Here is a 17457-nt window from a genome sequence, read left to right as displayed (position 1 = left end):
TAGTTTACTTTCTTGTGGTTCTTTGCCGGTTAAGATCACAAAACGGAGTTTACCTAGGGCATACCCTCGAGTAGTAGCTGTGGGTTTCCTCGTCACCCAAAAAAACTAGCGATGGACCATGGTATAAGTTTAGTATTTCCTTTTTACCGGGGGTGTTATTATGTTTGCTTCATTTGTCAACCAAGTCATGTCTCACATGATCATCATCATTGATTGATTGAAACATGAGATGCATGTTTTTAGGCTTTTATGGGCGGCAAGGTGAAATGGAAACTGATAATTGCACATAGCTTTTGTATAGTGTTTAATGAACTTTTACCATGATTTCTATGCATTGTACTTTACTATGGTTTACAGAACTTTTTTACAAATGTGCTTATTTGTGGCTTATAATGACTGATGAGAGGTATGATGCACAAGAAAATGGATAGAGCATTGAGTTCCATCATTATTTTAGGTGACAGAAGAAACCCACAACCATTATTTGAAGGGTGCGTGCGTATTGGTTAAATCCTTTCCTATGTAATAATAGTACATGATAGGTTTTTTGTGTGTATCATCAGATGAACTCAATACTTTTGTGTGAAGTTTTTTTTTTTTTTTTTTTTTTTTTAATTTAATTTTAAATTTAATATCATTAAGAGTGATATATGAGCAGGTTGCAATGCTGCATGATGGACAATTTTAATTAATCTTCGCAAGTGCACAAATCAGTTGCAGTGATAGTGCTCATCATTGTACTGTTAAGGCATGAGACAACACCAAAGGTCAATAAAGATTGTTGTGTTATTTGAAAGCTAAGGACAAAAGTTTAGGTGGAAAATAATGTTTGTCTTTAAGCAAGGGTGCGTGTATCACACACATACAAAACAAACAAATAAGAGAGAGAAGAAGAAGAAGAAGAAAAAGACTTGCTATTTCATTTGGGAAAATGACATATGGATTATCACTAAAACTTTCTTGTCATTTTATTGGTAGAGAGATAAGGGTAGTAAAAATTGTGGTTCACCATTTTTTCTGGGCAAATCAAAATATACCACGTAAGTTAAGAGTAAAAAGTAATAATATATATTATATAGTATTATTATTTCATTTGTAGGGCAGGTTACAACTTATTTGAAAATAATAATAATAAATTTCACTCCAAATTTGAGAGTTTTTACCAAACTTTGTCTTAGTAGAGGAGTAAAGTGTGAATTTGTTTTAATGGTGTTTGCAATGGAACAAATACACACCATTTTCGAAAGAACTAGAAGTTTGAACCCCAAATTTGAGAGTTCGTACTCACTATTGTCTTAAGAGTCTTAATAGTATGATTTGAGCCCGTATATTGTGACTGCTAACGACATCAACTTAATTTTGAAATGGTCGGCCAACTGAGTCATTTAGACTATTAACGACATCAACTTAATTTTGAAATGGTTGGCCAACTGAGTCTTAATTTTGAAATGGTCGGCCAACTGAGTCATTTAGACTCCTAACGACATCAACTTAATTTTGAAATGGTTGGCCAACTGAGTCATTTTTAGAAGCTATAGGGAAGGCAACCTAACGTTCCCATTGTGTGTGAACATGCACATGTTACGAACATTAGCATGCAAATTGAGAATCTTGCATATTCGCACCTTCTCTCTCCTTCACCTTACTAAAAATCTGACAAAATTCTCCCAAAACCTCTAATATTGTTGCTCTAAAGACTAGTGCCGTTTAACCATAAGAATAACTTTACATTTCAAATTGTCTCGACTTGAAAATTTTACAATATAAAACGAGTTCATACTATATAATATGCTTTTTATGCATCTAATAATACTCTATACAAAAATGGTATGGGTAAACCCACTATACATTTTTTATTATTTTATTTTTTAATTTCTCGGCTTCGTCAAACTATATCTTGAACCCTATGAGAAGGTAAATCAAGTCAATAATGTACACTTCTACGCACAAATAACTAATGTCAAACCCAAACTTCTAATATTCGTGGCTGGGAACGAACCCCTTGTCGCTGGAAGCAAATCTTCTTCACAATCTTTCACCCCATCAAAAATCCAGAACTTCATGATCCTTAAACCCTGAGAGCATTACAGATAAAACTAAGATTCATCAACCCAATTTACTTGTTCACCTATAGTGTTGAAAAATGCATTTTTACCTGAGCCCAATGCTTCAGCGTCATCGATTTCTGGCCCCGAGAGCACCCCGTTGCCCAATGGCGGATCGACCACGGTCCAATCTGTACACCCCAATTCCCCTGGGAATAGCTCCCTCCCTGAAACCCAGTCTCCTGCAAGTGCTATGTTTTCATATGCAATGGGATCCATATGACTCTGTGCTCTGTTCATTTCTCCCCTGGAAAAGAAATTGGCAAAGAAAAAAACTCATTGCTCTAAATTTCATCTTTGAGAGATTTTATAGGAAGGTTTACTGCTCTACTCATGTTTACCTCAGGCGTAAATTGGACTGTACAAGAACAAGATCGTTGAGCCTTCGATGCTCTAAGCAGTTCGTTGTTCTGTTTATCCACTCAGAAAGATCTCTGCTTGGCTTCCCGCTTATCAAACTACACGTCTGACTGAGAATTCGGATGGCAAACTGAGCCAAATTCGGGCAGCCTCCACCGAATGCTGACCACCACTCACCTATGATTAAAGTACAAAGATTATAATTTTGAAGAACAAATACAAGCACTGATTATCAATGCAGTCTGTAGTGGTTGTAATCTATGAGCATTTTTACTTTACGAACATTATATTATCCGGTGGGAAGCATACTATCATCTAATCTGCTCCCCCGAGTTTGACCTACCTTTACGGTCATTGCCATCGCTTTGTAGTCGGATCGGGGTCAAATGGTTCGGGTCAAATGTCCTGTAGTCAGTCAATATTTTAGCCCTATATAAGGGGCTTGACTGCTTGAGTCCTTCGTGAAAGGGGCTTTTTGGGTCCCCTCTCTACATCTCTCTAAAAATAACCAAGAGGTAGCTCTCTCTATTCTCTATACCTATTAAGAACAATGAATAAAAGGGCTTATGGGGCTAAATTCTTCCATCACCTTTATGCTTTACATACATTGCTATACATTGGAATACATGGAGGATTTAATCCATATCACCGGTGGGAAGCATACTATCATCTAATCTGCTCATTAACCGACATTGTAAGAAGCATACATTGCATTAAGATAGCATATATAGATCATTTCCCCACTGTTAATTTTCTTGAAAGGATATTATATCACCCTGGCCATTTCATAATATCCAATCTGAGAAAAGACTCCAAATAAAGAAAAAACCCCATCCCCCAAAGATGTTAAATTGTTATCAGCATCTAATGAAATTGAGAAAGCAAGAGCACGTTTTGTAAAAAGTATACACACCAGGAAGTAGAGTCTCTCTAGCACGAATTGCCATATCCCGTCCAAACTCTCCAGCGGCTTTTTGGTAAGCAGTAGTCTCTATAACAATTTTGTCCTGAACATTTGGATCGGGAACCAATTTCTCTACACAATCATATACTAGTGACCTAATACGATGTTGCACATCCTCCTCGGTGCTATAGAAGAACCTGGGATTGAGGTAAAAGCCTGAAGCGTGAAGAGGATGGTGCCGAAGATGTCTCCACCTGTGGTCTATAATATTCCAGTACTCTGAGTACTCCTTGTCAATAANTTTTTTTTTTTTTTTTTTTTTTTTAAATTTAATTTTAAATTTAATATCATTAAGAGTGATATATGAGCAGGTTGCAATGCTGCATGATGGACAATTTTAATTAATCTTCGCAAGTGCACAAATCAGTTGCAGTGATAGTGCTCATCATTGTACTGTTAAGGCATGAGACAACACCAAAGGTCAATAAAGATTGTTGTGTTATTTGAAAGCTAAGGACAAAAGTTTAGGTGGAAAATAATGTTTGTCTTTAAGCAAGGGTGCGTGTATCACACACATACAAAACAAACAAATAAGAGAGAGAAGAAGAAGAAGAAGAAAAAGACTTGCTATTTCATTTGGGAAAATGACATATGGATTATCACTAAAACTTTCTTGTCATTTTATTGGTAGAGAGATAAGGGTAGTAAAAATTGTGGTTCACCATTTTTTCTGGGCAAATCAAAATATACCACGTAAGTTAAGAGTAAAAAGTAATAATATATATTATATAGTATTATTATTTCATTTGTAGGGCAGGTTACAACTTATTTGAAAATAATAATAATAAATTTCACTCCAAATTTGAGAGTTTTTACCAAACTTTGTCTTAGTAGAGGAGTAAAGTGTGAATTTGTTTTAATGGTGTTTGCAATGGAACAAATACACACCATTTTCGAAAGAACTAGAAGTTTGAACCCCAAATTTGAGAGTTCGTACTCACTATTGTCTTAAGAGTCTTAATAGTATGATTTGAGCCCGTATATTGTGACTGCTAACGACATCAACTTAATTTTGAAATGGTCGGCCAACTGAGTCATTTAGACTATTAACGACATCAACTTAATTTTGAAATGGTTGGCCAACTGAGTCTTAATTTTGAAATGGTCGGCCAACTGAGTCATTTAGACTCCTAACGACATCAACTTAATTTTGAAATGGTTGGCCAACTGAGTCATTTTTAGAAGCTATAGGGAAGGCAACCTAACGTTCCCATTGTGTGTGAACATGCACATGTTACGAACATTAGCATGCAAATTGAGAATCTTGCATATTCGCACCTTCTCTCTCCTTCACCTTACTAAAAATCTGACAAAATTCTCCCAAAACCTCTAATATTGTTGCTCTAAAGACTAGTGCCGTTTAACCATAAGAATAACTTTACATTTCAAATTGTCTCGACTTGAAAATTTTACAATATAAAACGAGTTCATACTATATAATATGCTTTTTATGCATCTAATAATACTCTATACAAAAATGGTATGGGTAAACCCACTATACATTTTTTATTATTTTATTTTTTAATTTCTCGGCTTCGTCAAACTATATCTTGAACCCTATGAGAAGGTAAATCAAGTCAATAATGTACACTTCTACGCACAAATAACTAATGTCAAACCCAAACTTCTAATATTCGTGGCTGGGAACGAACCCCTTGTCGCTGGAAGCAAATCTTCTTCACAATCTTTCACCCCATCAAAAATCCAGAACTTCATGATCCTTAAACCCTGAGAGCATTACAGATAAAACTAAGATTCATCAACCCAATTTACTTGTTCACCTATAGTGTTGAAAAATGCATTTTTACCTGAGCCCAATGCTTCAGCGTCATCGATTTCTGGCCCCGAGAGCACCCCGTTGCCCAATGGCGGATCGACCACGGTCCAATCTGTACACCCCAATTCCCCTGGGAATAGCTCCCTCCCTGAAACCCAGTCTCCTGCAAGTGCTATGTTTTCATATGCAATGGGATCCATATGACTCTGTGCTCTGTTCATTTCTCCCCTGGAAAAGAAATTGGCAAAGAAAAAAACTCATTGCTCTAAATTTCATCTTTGAGAGATTTTATAGGAAGGTTTACTGCTCTACTCATGTTTACCTCAGGCGTAAATTGGACTGTACAAGAACAAGATCGTTGAGCCTTCGATGCTCTAAGCAGTTCGTTGTTCTGTTTATCCACTCAGAAAGATCTCTGCTTGGCTTCCCGCTTATCAAACTACACGTCTGACTGAGAATTCGGATGGCAAACTGAGCCAAATTCGGGCAGCCTCCACCGAATGCTGACCACCACTCACCTATGATTAAAGTACAAAGATTATAATTTTGAAGAACAAATACAAGCACTGATTATCAATGCAGTCTGTAGTGGTTGTAATCTATGAGCATTTTTACTTTACGAACATTATATTATCCGGTGGGAAGCATACTATCATCTAATCTGCTCCCCCGAGTTTGACCTACCTTTACGGTCATTGCCATCGCTTTGTAGTCGGATCGGGGTCAAATGGTTCGGGTCAAATGTCCTGTAGTCAGTCAATATTTTAGCCCTATATAAGGGGCTTGACTGCTTGAGTCCTTCGTGAAAGGGGCTTTTTGGGTCCCCTCTCTACATCTCTCTAAAAATAACCAAGAGGTAGCTCTCTCTATTCTCTATACCTATTAAGAACAATGAATAAAAGGGCTTATGGGGCTAAATTCTTCCATCACCTTTATGCTTTACATACATTGCTATACATTGGAATACATGGAGGATTTAATCCATATCACCGGTGGGAAGCATACTATCATCTAATCTGCTCATTAACCGACATTGTAAGAAGCATACATTGCATTAAGATAGCATATATAGATCATTTCCCCACTGTTAATTTTCTTGAAAGGATATTATATCACCCTGGCCATTTCATAATATCCAATCTGAGAAAAGACTCCAAATAAAGAAAAAACCCCATCCCCCAAAGATGTTAAATTGTTATCAGCATCTAATGAAATTGAGAAAGCAAGAGCACGTTTTGTAAAAAGTATACACACCAGGAAGTAGAGTCTCTCTAGCACGAATTGCCATATCCCGTCCAAACTCTCCAGCGGCTTTTTGGTAAGCAGTAGTCTCTATAACAATTTTGTCCTGAACATTTGGATCGGGAACCAATTTCTCTACACAATCATATACTAGTGACCTAATACGATGTTGCACATCCTCCTCGGTGCTATAGAAGAACCTGGGATTGAGGTAAAAGCCTGAAGCGTGAAGAGGATGGTGCCGAAGATGTCTCCACCTGTGGTCTATAATATTCCAGTACTCTGAGTACTCCTTGTCAATAAGTTCTTTCTTAATAGTTTCTTTTGCTCGGTAAAGACCTGCATAAACATACCCCATAGCCGGCTTCTTTGCACTACCAACTATCCTCAAGAGTCGCAAGAGGGGGTCTGTCAAGCGGGTAATCAAGGTGCAACTGGACCAAAAGTACTGATTGCTTATAAAATCTAGCACCTCAGATCCCTTTGGTTTCTTTGTATATGGGCTCTCCATCCATTCCTCTGAAGTAACCATTGACTGCAAATTGTGTTTCATATTTACCATTCTTTTTATCGTCAAAAAATCAGTTGCAGAGCGAGTAGCCCCCAAGTCAACTAAATCAACTCCTAAAGTGTACCGCCTCATCATATTTAAAACAAAACTATGATTGTAGATAAAGATTGATATAGCTTTGGCTTGTTCAAGTACTACATTTACCCATTCAAGCCTTTTGATATCCTCGAGCATCAAATCTATGCACTGTGCAGCACAAGGAGTCCAGAAAATTGTAGGGTAAGCATCGGTAAGTCTTTTACCAGCATCGACATATCTATCTTCACAGCCGGTAACTACCTGCAATAAGTTTGTAACACCGACTTCTTCCACTACCTCCTTAAGCAATTGAAAAAGAGCACCATCAGAGTTGATGATGTTAGATACGTCCACAGATCTCAAGAAGATTGTCCTTTCCGGACAGTAAACTGAGAAGTTTATAAATGATTTGCCCTTCTCGGTTTCCCACTCATCAACGAAAACAGAACAGCCAGTTGTCGCCCATGTGCCTGTGCATTGGCCAATTTCATTCTTGAGCTCTTGAACTGAATTGTTTAAAATCCAGCTTCTCAGTTCATGGTAAGAGGGGCCAGCAACCCCGATTCCTTGGGAAGCAATTGCATCAATCATAGGTTGGAAATAAGCCGAATTTACAGCCTCAAAGGGCACCCCAGCGTCAAGCAGGAACCAAGCTATTGCCATATGAACTTCATTGTTTATCCTTTTTGAATTCACGGCCTGGTTAATAGGTCGAGCCAACAGAGTAGCATCTCCAGACGGAGACACATTCCTAATGTTCCCCGTCTTCCTACCTGGCAGCTTACTGTTCTTTCCTTCTTCTTGACTAACAAACATACTGCCATTCTGTTCAAGCATATCTGGCACTTGAAGTGATTCCACTTCCACGTTCAACCAACATTGATCGCTTAAAGCAGCAACTCCACTAGTACTGGCATCATCAGTATTCATCTTGTCAGCAAGTTTTCGCTTCTTACTCTTCATTACAACTTCATTCAGCCTCTCTAACATTGAAGCCCGAACATCAGGCTGAACTCTCAAACAAGTTGAACCGTTACCCTTCTGACCAGCCAAATGTTCTTTAACCCTGTAAATCCCACCTCCTTTAAATACCTTCCCACAGTATATACACTTGAGATAAACCTTATCCCCATCTTTATACATTTGACAATGCTTCCAAGCTGGATCGCGTTTTTGTGGACTTACTGAAGACCATTCAGCTTCTGTGTTCAATCCACATTGGTCACTCAAAACACCAATTTCACCAGTGTTTATCTCCTCAGTATGTTTATGCTTCTTACTCTTCATTAGTCCCGCATTCAAGTACTCTTGCATTGCAAGCCGAACATCAGGCTGAACTCTCAAACAAGTCGAGCCATTACCCTTCTGACCAGCCAAATGTTCTTTAACCCTGTAAATCCCACCTCCTTTAAATACCTTCCCACAATATATACACTCGAGATAAACCTTATCCCCATCTTTACACACCTGACAATGCTTCCAAGCCGGATCACGCTTTTGAGAACACATAGGAGACAATTCAATTTCTGTATTCAATCCACATTGGTCATTCCCAATTTCACTAGTACTGGGATCAACTGTATCTAACTCCTCACCATGTTTGTGCTTCTTACTCCTCACCACTGCACTCAAGCACTCTTGCATTTCAAGCCGAATATCAGGCTCAACTAGGGTACAAGTTGAGCCATTACCCTTCTGACCAGCCAGATGTTCTTTAACCCTATGAATCCCACCCCCACTAAATATCTTCCCACAGTATATGCACCTGAGATGAACATTATCCCCGTTCTTATAAATTTGGCAATGCTTCCAAGCTGGATCACGTTTTCGTGGAGTTGCTTGTACAGCCTCCAAATTCAAAGCCATTCTTACACACTATCATCAGATACAACAACTCAACAAGATTCCCCAGTCCCAAACTAGAATTTCAGTCTATCTCGCCTAAACGGCTCAATGATAGTACATGCTATTAAAAAAAAAAAAGTTTATGATTTGCATAAATTTGCTTGAAATAACAGTAAAGAACGTAAATTTAAAGGGTAAATAGATAAGGGTTGTAGAAATTGTCCACAATTGAAACTTACTCGGGTTAGATTCGTGCGCAGAATAAATTGAAGAAGAGAGAAGAAAGACCGAGTTTTTTTAGGGTTGAATGTGAGAAGCTGATTCGATGGAGAACCGGTTTAGCGGTTTAGGAAAGCGGGTTGGTTGGTTTGATTACGCTTCAGTTCTCACTTGTTTGACCCGTGATTTGGTCCGGTAGGGATCAGAGTAAACCCGCTGAACTGGACCGGATACACGGACATATAGACATATAGTCATAGAATTGTCTTTAAGATCACACTTGTATAAAATCGTCTCACAAATTTTTATTTGTAGATTAAACCAGATTAATATAGAAATGTAAATATAATATTAACCAGGAATAAAACATTAGTTTTTTTTTTTTTTAATACAAAGCATTAGTTATTTATAAAGAAAAATATAATATTTTTGAAAAAAAAGTGAAAATTTTACATTTTAAATTTTTAATGTCAAAGTATTACATTTTTATCAAAAGTATAAGTAATGTTGTCAAATATTTCTATTATACTAATAAGAGTCAAAGAGAGTTAGGCCTAAAATTGGTAGAAAAAATGGCGATCAAATTATTTAATCAAATGGATGGTTCAGATGAATTATTTAATCAAATAGATGGTTAAGATAATTCAGATTAATATTATTAATAGAGATTACCTAATTTAACCTTACTTTTATGATTATCCGTTAAGTTTTCCGTTAAATATTCTCTTCTCCGTTAATATTCCGTTAACTTTTAACTTAACCATTAATTTCTATAAGAAATGTCTTAGGTTTGAACCTCATCTCAATCAAATTTGACATAATTAAGTTTCTCACTCTATTTTACTCTTATTAAATTAAATAAATTAGTAGCTACAACAAAAAATGATACATATGTATTTCTTTAATTTAGAATTATGTGTCTACAATACCTTTATTTGAAAAAATTATTCATTGTCAAAAAATTAAATTAAATAAGAGAAATAATTTCATTAGTTATATTGTCTTTATTTTCTCTCATGTAAAGATTCTTTATATTCAAATTTATCAATTGATATTCATTACATTGTCCATTATCTTATTTTTACAATATCTTGTAATTAAATATCAAAGTTATAGTACAAAATAATGTTATATATTTATTTACCAAGTATTTTATTAATACTATAAAAAAAATAATTTGAAGCTAATTATATTAACTACTTGGGGATTGGTTAACAAAGAGAGTACTCAAATAATAACCCAACAAATTGAAGCGGAATCACTCTATTTTACTCTTATTGAATTAAATAAATTAGTAGTTAACCAAAAAATGATACATATGTATTTCTTTAATACCATGAAAAAAAATAAAAAAGAATAGTTTAAAACCAATCATATTGACTACTTGGGGGATTTGTTGACAATGAAAGTACTTAAATAACTCATTCAACAATAATGGTTGAATCAAATGAACCCCAAGCAGAACACCTAAAGGAAAGTCCATAGCTCCTATATCATAATCTCATTGCATGACGTTGTCATCTATGCTACGAACAATAACCGAATTGCAAATAACACACTACCAACAAAAAGAAAGAGAACAAATAGTAAAGATGAAGACAATGACAATGTTACTCAAAAGAGAATTAAGAACACTTAGAAAAATTCAAATTAAAAGTAGTATTTATTTAGACTATCATTTTTAGATCAAATATTTAGACTATCGATTTTACAAGGTTGCAAACATTTATTTTAGTAATAATTATAATGAATTTTCTATATTATCTTGGATTTATATACTTTGAGTTAGATATTTAAATAAAAAAATTCGACATTCAATTACCCATGTATAAACTTCTCCTATATAATATTGCATTGATATACTTTCAAATATTTATTTAAATATAAACATTGGGCATTAACACATTCGCGCAATGCGCGTATAAAACTAGTATTACTTATAAAAGAAAATGTAATACTTTTAAATCAAAATAAAAGGTATTATATTTTTAATCAAAAGCATTACACTTTTCCATATAAGTATTAAACACTTTATAATTAGTATTATATTTTTCAGTATAAGTATTATATTTTTATCTTAACTTGGTCTGTCACATGTATCTTCACACAAATTTTGTTGTTGTGTTTATGAACTTCTAGACATAATTTAGTAGTCGAAAGGTTAAGTATGAGAATATCTGCTTTGAATCTTCAAATTGAGCCGCGTGCTGTGAGTTTTTCCTCTCCAGTTTTCTCTCTAGAAACGTGTGAGTGTTTTTTCTGTGTTTTCTCTCGTGGCCTTTGTGTCCATTGTCTTTGCGTTTTTGCTGTTGGCTATGGAGACTGGTATGACGAGCGGTTTGGCGGAGGCGTGTGAAGCCCTGGTTATTGCTGATGATGCGGAAGGTGTGATAGTCGAAGTTGACGGTGACGATGAGGCCCAAGGGTTTCTTGACTTTCGTTACTCGGCGGTTGGCCGAGTTGTGACAGATCGCACGATCAAGTTGGTTGTTTTTCGTGATGTTATGGCTAAGGCGTGGCGTCCAGTTAGGGGAGTGAATATTCGTGAGTTGGGTTCAAATCGTTTTCTTTTTACGTTCTTTCATGAAAAGGATATTGCTAGGGTGTTGAATGAAGGTCCGTGGACCTTCGACCAGAATTTGGTGTTGTTACGGCGTTTGGAGAATGGGGATGACCCAAGGAGTCTGGAACTTAGTCTGGCAACTTTTTGGATTCAGGTTCATAGCCTTCCTTTAGGATTTATGTCTGAAAGGGTGGCAAAAATCATTGGGAATTTTGTGGGGAGTTTTGTGGCTGCTGATCCTCGGAATTTTGAGGGCGGGGTGAAGTCTTTCATGCGCGTTCGCGTCACTGTGGATGTGTCTAAGCCATTGAAGAAGCGTATGAAAATGAAGAGACCTGGAGGTGAGTGGTTCTGGGTGGACTTTCGCTATGAGCGGTTGCCTTCTTTTTGTTTCTCATGTGGCGTCATTGGTCACGCGGATAAATTTTGCCCGGTAAGTATTGACTTGCCGGACGCTGGGGGGGAGAAGCCGTATGGTGTGTGGTTACGGGCGGGTGGCAGGAGGGGAGTGGCGGTTCCGGTAAACAAGTGGTTGGTATTGGATTCGCCGGCGGGGATGGGCGGTGGTGCAAGGGGAAATTTTGAAACGGTCACTAATGATGAGCATTTATTGTCTGGTAATAATGCGGCTGTTTCGGGGGAGAGGGGAACTGGTAAGGCGGTGCATGAGAGTGAGGGAAGGGATATGAATGCTGCGTTAAATGACAATGATGGGGTGGTTAGGGATATGAATGCTGCGTTAAATGACAATGATGGGGTGGTTATTTTTGAGCAGAAAAGACGTCGGGTTGGGGATGAGAGTGAGGAGGGAGTAACTAAAGCCAATTGGGCCAGCCCAATGATGGTTGAAGAGAATTCTTTTGAAGAGGTGGGTTCTGGATCCCAGGCCCACCGGGTCCAATGAGTTGTTTTAGTTGGAACTGCCGTGGGCTGGTAAACCCATTGGCAGTTCAGGCCTTATTGGGCTTCGTTCGTCAGAAGAGGCCTGATATTTTGTTTTTGTCTGAAACTTTAAGTAGTGCTTTTAAGATGGAGGGTATTCGAATAAAGTTGAATTATGCGAATTGTTTTGTAGTCGCACCCGAGGGTAGGAGTGGGGGGTTAGCTTTATTGTGGAATGGGGGTATAGATGTGGAGGTGGTCAGCTACTCTAATCACTATATTGATACTAAGGTCCATGGGACTGGCGTTCATCCTTCTTGGAGATTCACTGGTTACTATGGGCAGCCGGAGAGGGGGCGTAAACGAGAGTCTTGGGAGCTTCTCAGGTACCTTTCATCCCGCAATAATCTACCTTGGGTTATAGTTGGGGATTTTAATGATTTGCTTTGGGAGAGGGAGAAACAAGGGAGGGTTCCTCATCCGCCTGGGTTGTTTAGGGGGGTTTCGGGATGCAGTAAGGGAGAGTGGTTTGTCTGATTTGGCTTTTGAAGGTTGTCAATTTACTTGGGAAAGAGGGAGAGGTACTGGTAATTGGGTACGGGAGAAGTTGGATAGGATCCTAGTTACTGATGGGTGGCGTGAGTTGTTTCCGGGGGCGCGAGCTTGGTCGCTGGAAGGTAGTAGCAGCGATCACTTGCCTTTATTTTTTGTTCTCCAGACGGGGAGGGTATGGCAGCCTAGGCGGCGGTGCAGGTTTGAAAACTATTGGGGTAGGAATCCTGAATGTCGGGAAGTGGTCAAGGCTGCTTGGGATCGGCTTGGGGGTTTGGAAATTTCAGATAAACTTGGGCAGTGTGGGGAGGCAGTCTGGGAATGGGGAAATAGGTTGGCGAAGGAGGAAGGTAGGGAGTTGAGGCGGTGTAAAGAAACAATGGGTCGGTTGCGGGGGTTAGTTGACGGGAACAGTGTGAGGGCATTTGGTGAGTGTCAGGTTAGGTTCTTGCAACTTTTACAGAACCAGAGTGATAAATGGCGACAAAGGGCTAAAGAGACCTGGTACTCTGAGGGCGATAGAAATACACGATTTTTCCATAACTCTGTGAATCGGCACCGGCGACGAAATGCTATTGTTCAATTGCGGGATTATAGGGGAGGTTTGGTTACGGGTGAGCAAGAAATGGGGCAGGTTATGACTGCTTATTTTACAGAGTTGTTTACGGCAGTAGAGGGTGATGGGAGGCCAGTGTTGGAGTGTGTTGAGCGGTTGGTGACGGAGGAGCAGAATCAGGAACTTCTAAGGCTAGTCACGGCCGAGGAAGTGAGGGCGGCTGTGTTCTCTATGCACCCGGATAAATCTCCCGGCCCTGATGGTTTGTCTCCGGCCTTCTTCCAACTGCACTGGGATGTCGTGGGTGGTGAGGTAGTTTCTCTTTGCCAAAATTTTCTTGTTTCTGGAGTTTTGCCTCCTCATATAAATGATACCCATATTGTGTTAATCCCGAAAATTAAAAATCCTGAATTGATGACTGATTTTCGTCCAATTTCTCTCTGTAATGTTGTGTATCGAATTTTGGCAAAAGTTTTGGCGGTTAGATTGAGAGGGGTGTTGGGTTCAGTTGTGTCTTGTGCTCAAAGTGCTTTTATTCCTGGCCGGTCTATAATTGACAATATTCTTATTGCGTTTGAGACTTCTCATTGTATGAATCGTCAACGGGGTTGTAGGGGGGGTTATGGGGCCCTAACAGTTGATATGAGTAAAGCCTATGATCGGGTTGAGTGGGGTTTTTTGGGAAAGGTGATGCTTGGGTTGGGGTTTAGTGAGCATTGGGTCCAGTTGATGAGGGAGTGTATGTCCACTGTGGTTTTTAGGGTGCTAGCAAATGGGCGGGAATGGGATCAAATTGTTCCATCTAGGGGATTGCGTCAAGGAGATCCCCTTTTTCCTTGTTTGTTCATTCTGGTGGCGGAGGGCTTAAGTTCTATGTTGAGGGTGCAGGAGAGGGGGGGTGTTCTTCACGGGGTGAGAGTTGCTAGGGGTGCTCCCGCAGTTTCCCANTTGGGAAAGGTGATGCTTGGGTTGGGGTTTAGTGAGCATTGGGTCCAGTTGATGAGGGAGTGTATGTCCACTGTGGTTTTTAGGGTGCTAGCAAATGGGCGGGAATGGGATCAAATTGTTCCATCTAGGGGATTGCGTCAAGGAGATCCCCTTTTTCCTTGTTTGTTCATTCTGGTGGCGGAGGGCTTAAGTTCTATGTTGAGGGTGCAGGAGAGGGGGGGTGTTCTTCACGGGGTGAGAGTTGCTAGGGGTGCTCCCGCAGTTTCCCATTTATTTTTTGCGGATGATTGTTTGTTCTTTTTTCGGGCAAATAATTTAGAGGCAAGGCTAATTAAGCAGATTTTAGATGAGTATGGGAAGGCTAGTGGGCAATTGGTAAATTTGGCTAAGACCTCTATTCTTTTTGGGCGAAATGTTCACCAGGAGGATAAGGAGGCTGTTTGTGAGACTTTGGGGATTCATGAACAGTAGAGTAGGGGGAAGTATTTGGGGCTCCCGGGGCATGTGGGACGGCGAAAAAAGGAGATTTTGGGTTTTATTAAAGATCGGGTGAAAGCTAAAAAGGAGATTTTGGGTTTTATTAAAGATCGGGTGAAAGCTCGTATTCATAATTGGGGGAATAGGTTCCTTTCTAGAGCAGGGCGTGAGGATAATTGGGGGAATAGGTTCCTTTCTAGAGCAGGGCGTGAGGTTTTATTAAAAACCGTTCTCCAATCAATTCCTAACTATGCCATGAATGTCTTTTTTATTGCCTATGGGTCTATGTGATGCGCTTGAAAAGGTTATGAATTCTTTTTTGTGGGGTTGTGAGTACCGGGGAGGGAGGGGAATTAGATGGAGNTAGGGGGAAGTATTTGGGGCTCCCGGGGCATGTGGGACGGCGGAAAAAGGAGATTTTGGGTTTTATTAAAGATCGGGTGAAAGCTCGTATTCATAATTGGGGGAATAGGTTCCTTTCTAGAGCAGGGCGTGAGGNGGGCAATTGGTAAATTTGGCTAAGACCTCTATTGTTTTTGGGCGAAATGTTCACCAGGAGGATAAGGAGGCTGTTTGTGAGACTTTGGGGATTCATGAACAGCAGAGTAGGGGGAAGTATTTGGGGCTCCCGGGGCATGTGGGACGGCGGAAAAAGGAGATTTTGGGTTTTATTAAAGATCGGGTGAAAGCTCGTATTCATAATTGGGGGAATAGGTTCCTTTCTAGAGCAGGGCGTGAGGTTTTATTAAAAACCGTTCTCCAATCAATTCCTAACTATGCCATGAATGTCTTTTTATTGCCTATGGGTCTATGTGATGCGCTTGAAAAGGTTATGAATTCTTTTTGGTGGGGTTGTGAGTACCGGGGAGGGAGGGGAATTAGATGGAGNACGGCGGAAAAAGGAGATTTTGGGTTTTATTAAAGATCGGGTGAAAGCTCGTATTCATAATTGGGGGAATAGGTTCCTTTCTAGAGCAGGGCGTGAGGTTTTATTAAAAACCGTTCTCCAATCAATTCCTAACTATGCCATGAATGTCTTTTTATTGCCTATGGGTCTATGTGATGCGCTTGAAAAGGTTATGAATTCTTTTTGGTGGGGTTGTGAGTACCGGGGAGGGAGGGGAATTAGATGGAGTACGTGGGCTGATTTGTGTAAACCAAAGTGTTTTGGGGGGATGGGGTTTCGGAGAGTGCATGATATGAACTTGGCTATGTTGGGGAAGCAGGGGTGGAAATTTTTAACTCAACCGGCTATGTTGGGGAAGCAGGGGTGGAAATTTTTAACTCAACCTGATGCCTTGGTTACTCAAGTGTTTAAAGCCCGTTATTTTCCTGCTTGTTCTTTCCTGGATGCTAGGGTGGGGTCAAATGTTTCTTTTGTTTGGTCTAGTATTCGGGAGTCTCAGTCACTGCTACATAAGGGGCTTCGATGGAGGATTGGTAATGGGAAAAATGTGAGAGTTTGGGGGGAACCGTGGTTACCGGATGATCAAAATCCTTATGTGGAAACTCCGGAGATTGTGTATTTAAATAACCCTTATGTGAGCTCCTTGTTTTTTCCTAAGTATTTAAATAACCCTTATGTGAGCTCCTTGTTTTTTCCTAACACATTCAATTGGGATTATGATTTGGTAAGGGATCTTTTTTCTGCTAGGGATTACCAGCTCATTATAAGATTACCTACTCCTTCTATGTGTCGTGAGGATTCTTGGTTTTGGAGAGAGGAGGATAGTGGGGTGTATTCGGTAAAGAGTGCATATAGGGTAGCTGGGGAGATGAGGGAAATGGTAGGGGGTTTAGGGTGGACCGGAATGTGGAATCTGAATATCCCTCCCAAAGTCAAATGTTTTTTCTGGAATTTGTGTACTATGCGGCTCCCGACAAAGGATGTCTTGATTATTAAAAAGGTTAACTGTGATCCTATTTGCTCTTTGTGTGGGTTGCAGAATGAGAGTGCTGTACATCTGTTCGCCAATTGCCCTTTTGTTCATGCGTGTTGGAGGATGCTGAATACTGATTGGCAGCTGGATTACATTGATTCTATTCCAGTATGGGTGGATGAAATGTGGTCTTCTTTATCCAGGGAGATGTTGGAGAATGTGATCATGATCTGTTGGTCATTATGGGAATGTAGGAATGGGGTGATTTGGCATAACCAGACTATGCTTCCTGCTTTGGTGGTGCAACGTGCTTCTGTGTATAAGAGTAGCTGGAATTCTATAAACTGCAAAGTTCATTCTAGACAACCAAAACAATCTCAACAGCAGGTTAGGTGGAGTGTGCCGCCACACTCTTATATCAAAGTGAATATTGATGTAGCTATGGATTATGAGAATGGTAAGATGGGTTTTGGTTGGATTGTTCGAGATGAGGCAGGA

General features: G+C 39.4%; 4 protein-coding genes across 5 annotated transcripts; 2 read left to right on the top strand and 2 right to left on the bottom strand.

Moving 5' to 3' along the window:
* Window positions 1–1707: 1707 nt before the first annotated feature.
* Window positions 1708–3661, bottom strand: LOC116000193. Its single transcript, XM_031240224.1, has 4 exons — window positions 3379–3661; window positions 2447–2642; window positions 2156–2352; window positions 1708–2075 (listed from the first exon to the last, which is right to left on the bottom strand). Exons 1-4 carry the CDS (start codon window positions 3410–3412, stop codon window positions 2044–2046), a joined length of 459 nt encoding a protein of 152 aa, XP_031096084.1. The 5' UTR covers window positions 3413–3661; the 3' UTR covers window positions 1708–2043.
* Window positions 3662–4789: 1128 nt separating this feature from the next.
* On the bottom strand, window positions 4790–9209 carry LOC115998048. Of its 2 annotated transcripts, XM_031237500.1 has the most exons (5): window positions 9122–9209; window positions 6461–9003; window positions 5529–5724; window positions 5238–5434; window positions 4790–5157 (listed from the first exon to the last, which is right to left on the bottom strand). In XM_031237500.1, exons 2-5 carry the CDS (start codon window positions 8901–8903, stop codon window positions 5126–5128), a joined length of 2868 nt encoding a protein of 955 aa, XP_031093360.1. In that variant the 5' UTR covers window positions 8904–9003; window positions 9122–9209; the 3' UTR covers window positions 4790–5125. The 2 variants fall into 2 exon arrangements, with proteins under 2 accessions (XP_031093360.1, XP_031093361.1); XM_031237501.1 differs by lacking the exon at window positions 9122–9209 and having other exon boundaries at window positions 6461–9102.
* Window positions 9210–11416: 2207 nt separating this feature from the next.
* LOC115999574 lies at window positions 11417–12568 on the top strand. The gene has a single exon (XM_031239416.1). It carries the CDS (start codon window positions 11417–11419, stop codon window positions 12566–12568), a length of 1152 nt encoding a protein of 383 aa, XP_031095276.1.
* Window positions 12565–15073, top strand: LOC115999573. The gene is made up of 2 exons (XM_031239415.1): window positions 12565–12932; window positions 13000–15073. Exons 1-2 carry the CDS (start codon window positions 12565–12567, stop codon window positions 15071–15073), a joined length of 2442 nt encoding a protein of 813 aa, XP_031095275.1.
* Window positions 15074–17457: the final 2384 nt, after the last annotated feature.

This window comes from Ipomoea triloba, chromosome 12 (assembly GCF_003576645.1).
Source record: "Ipomoea triloba cultivar NCNSP0323 chromosome 12, ASM357664v1".
NCBI classification, from domain to species: Eukaryota; Viridiplantae; Streptophyta; class Magnoliopsida; order Solanales; family Convolvulaceae; genus Ipomoea; species Ipomoea triloba.
The sequence above is the reverse complement of the archived record's forward strand: the minus strand, read 5'-3'. Positions and strand labels throughout refer to the sequence as shown.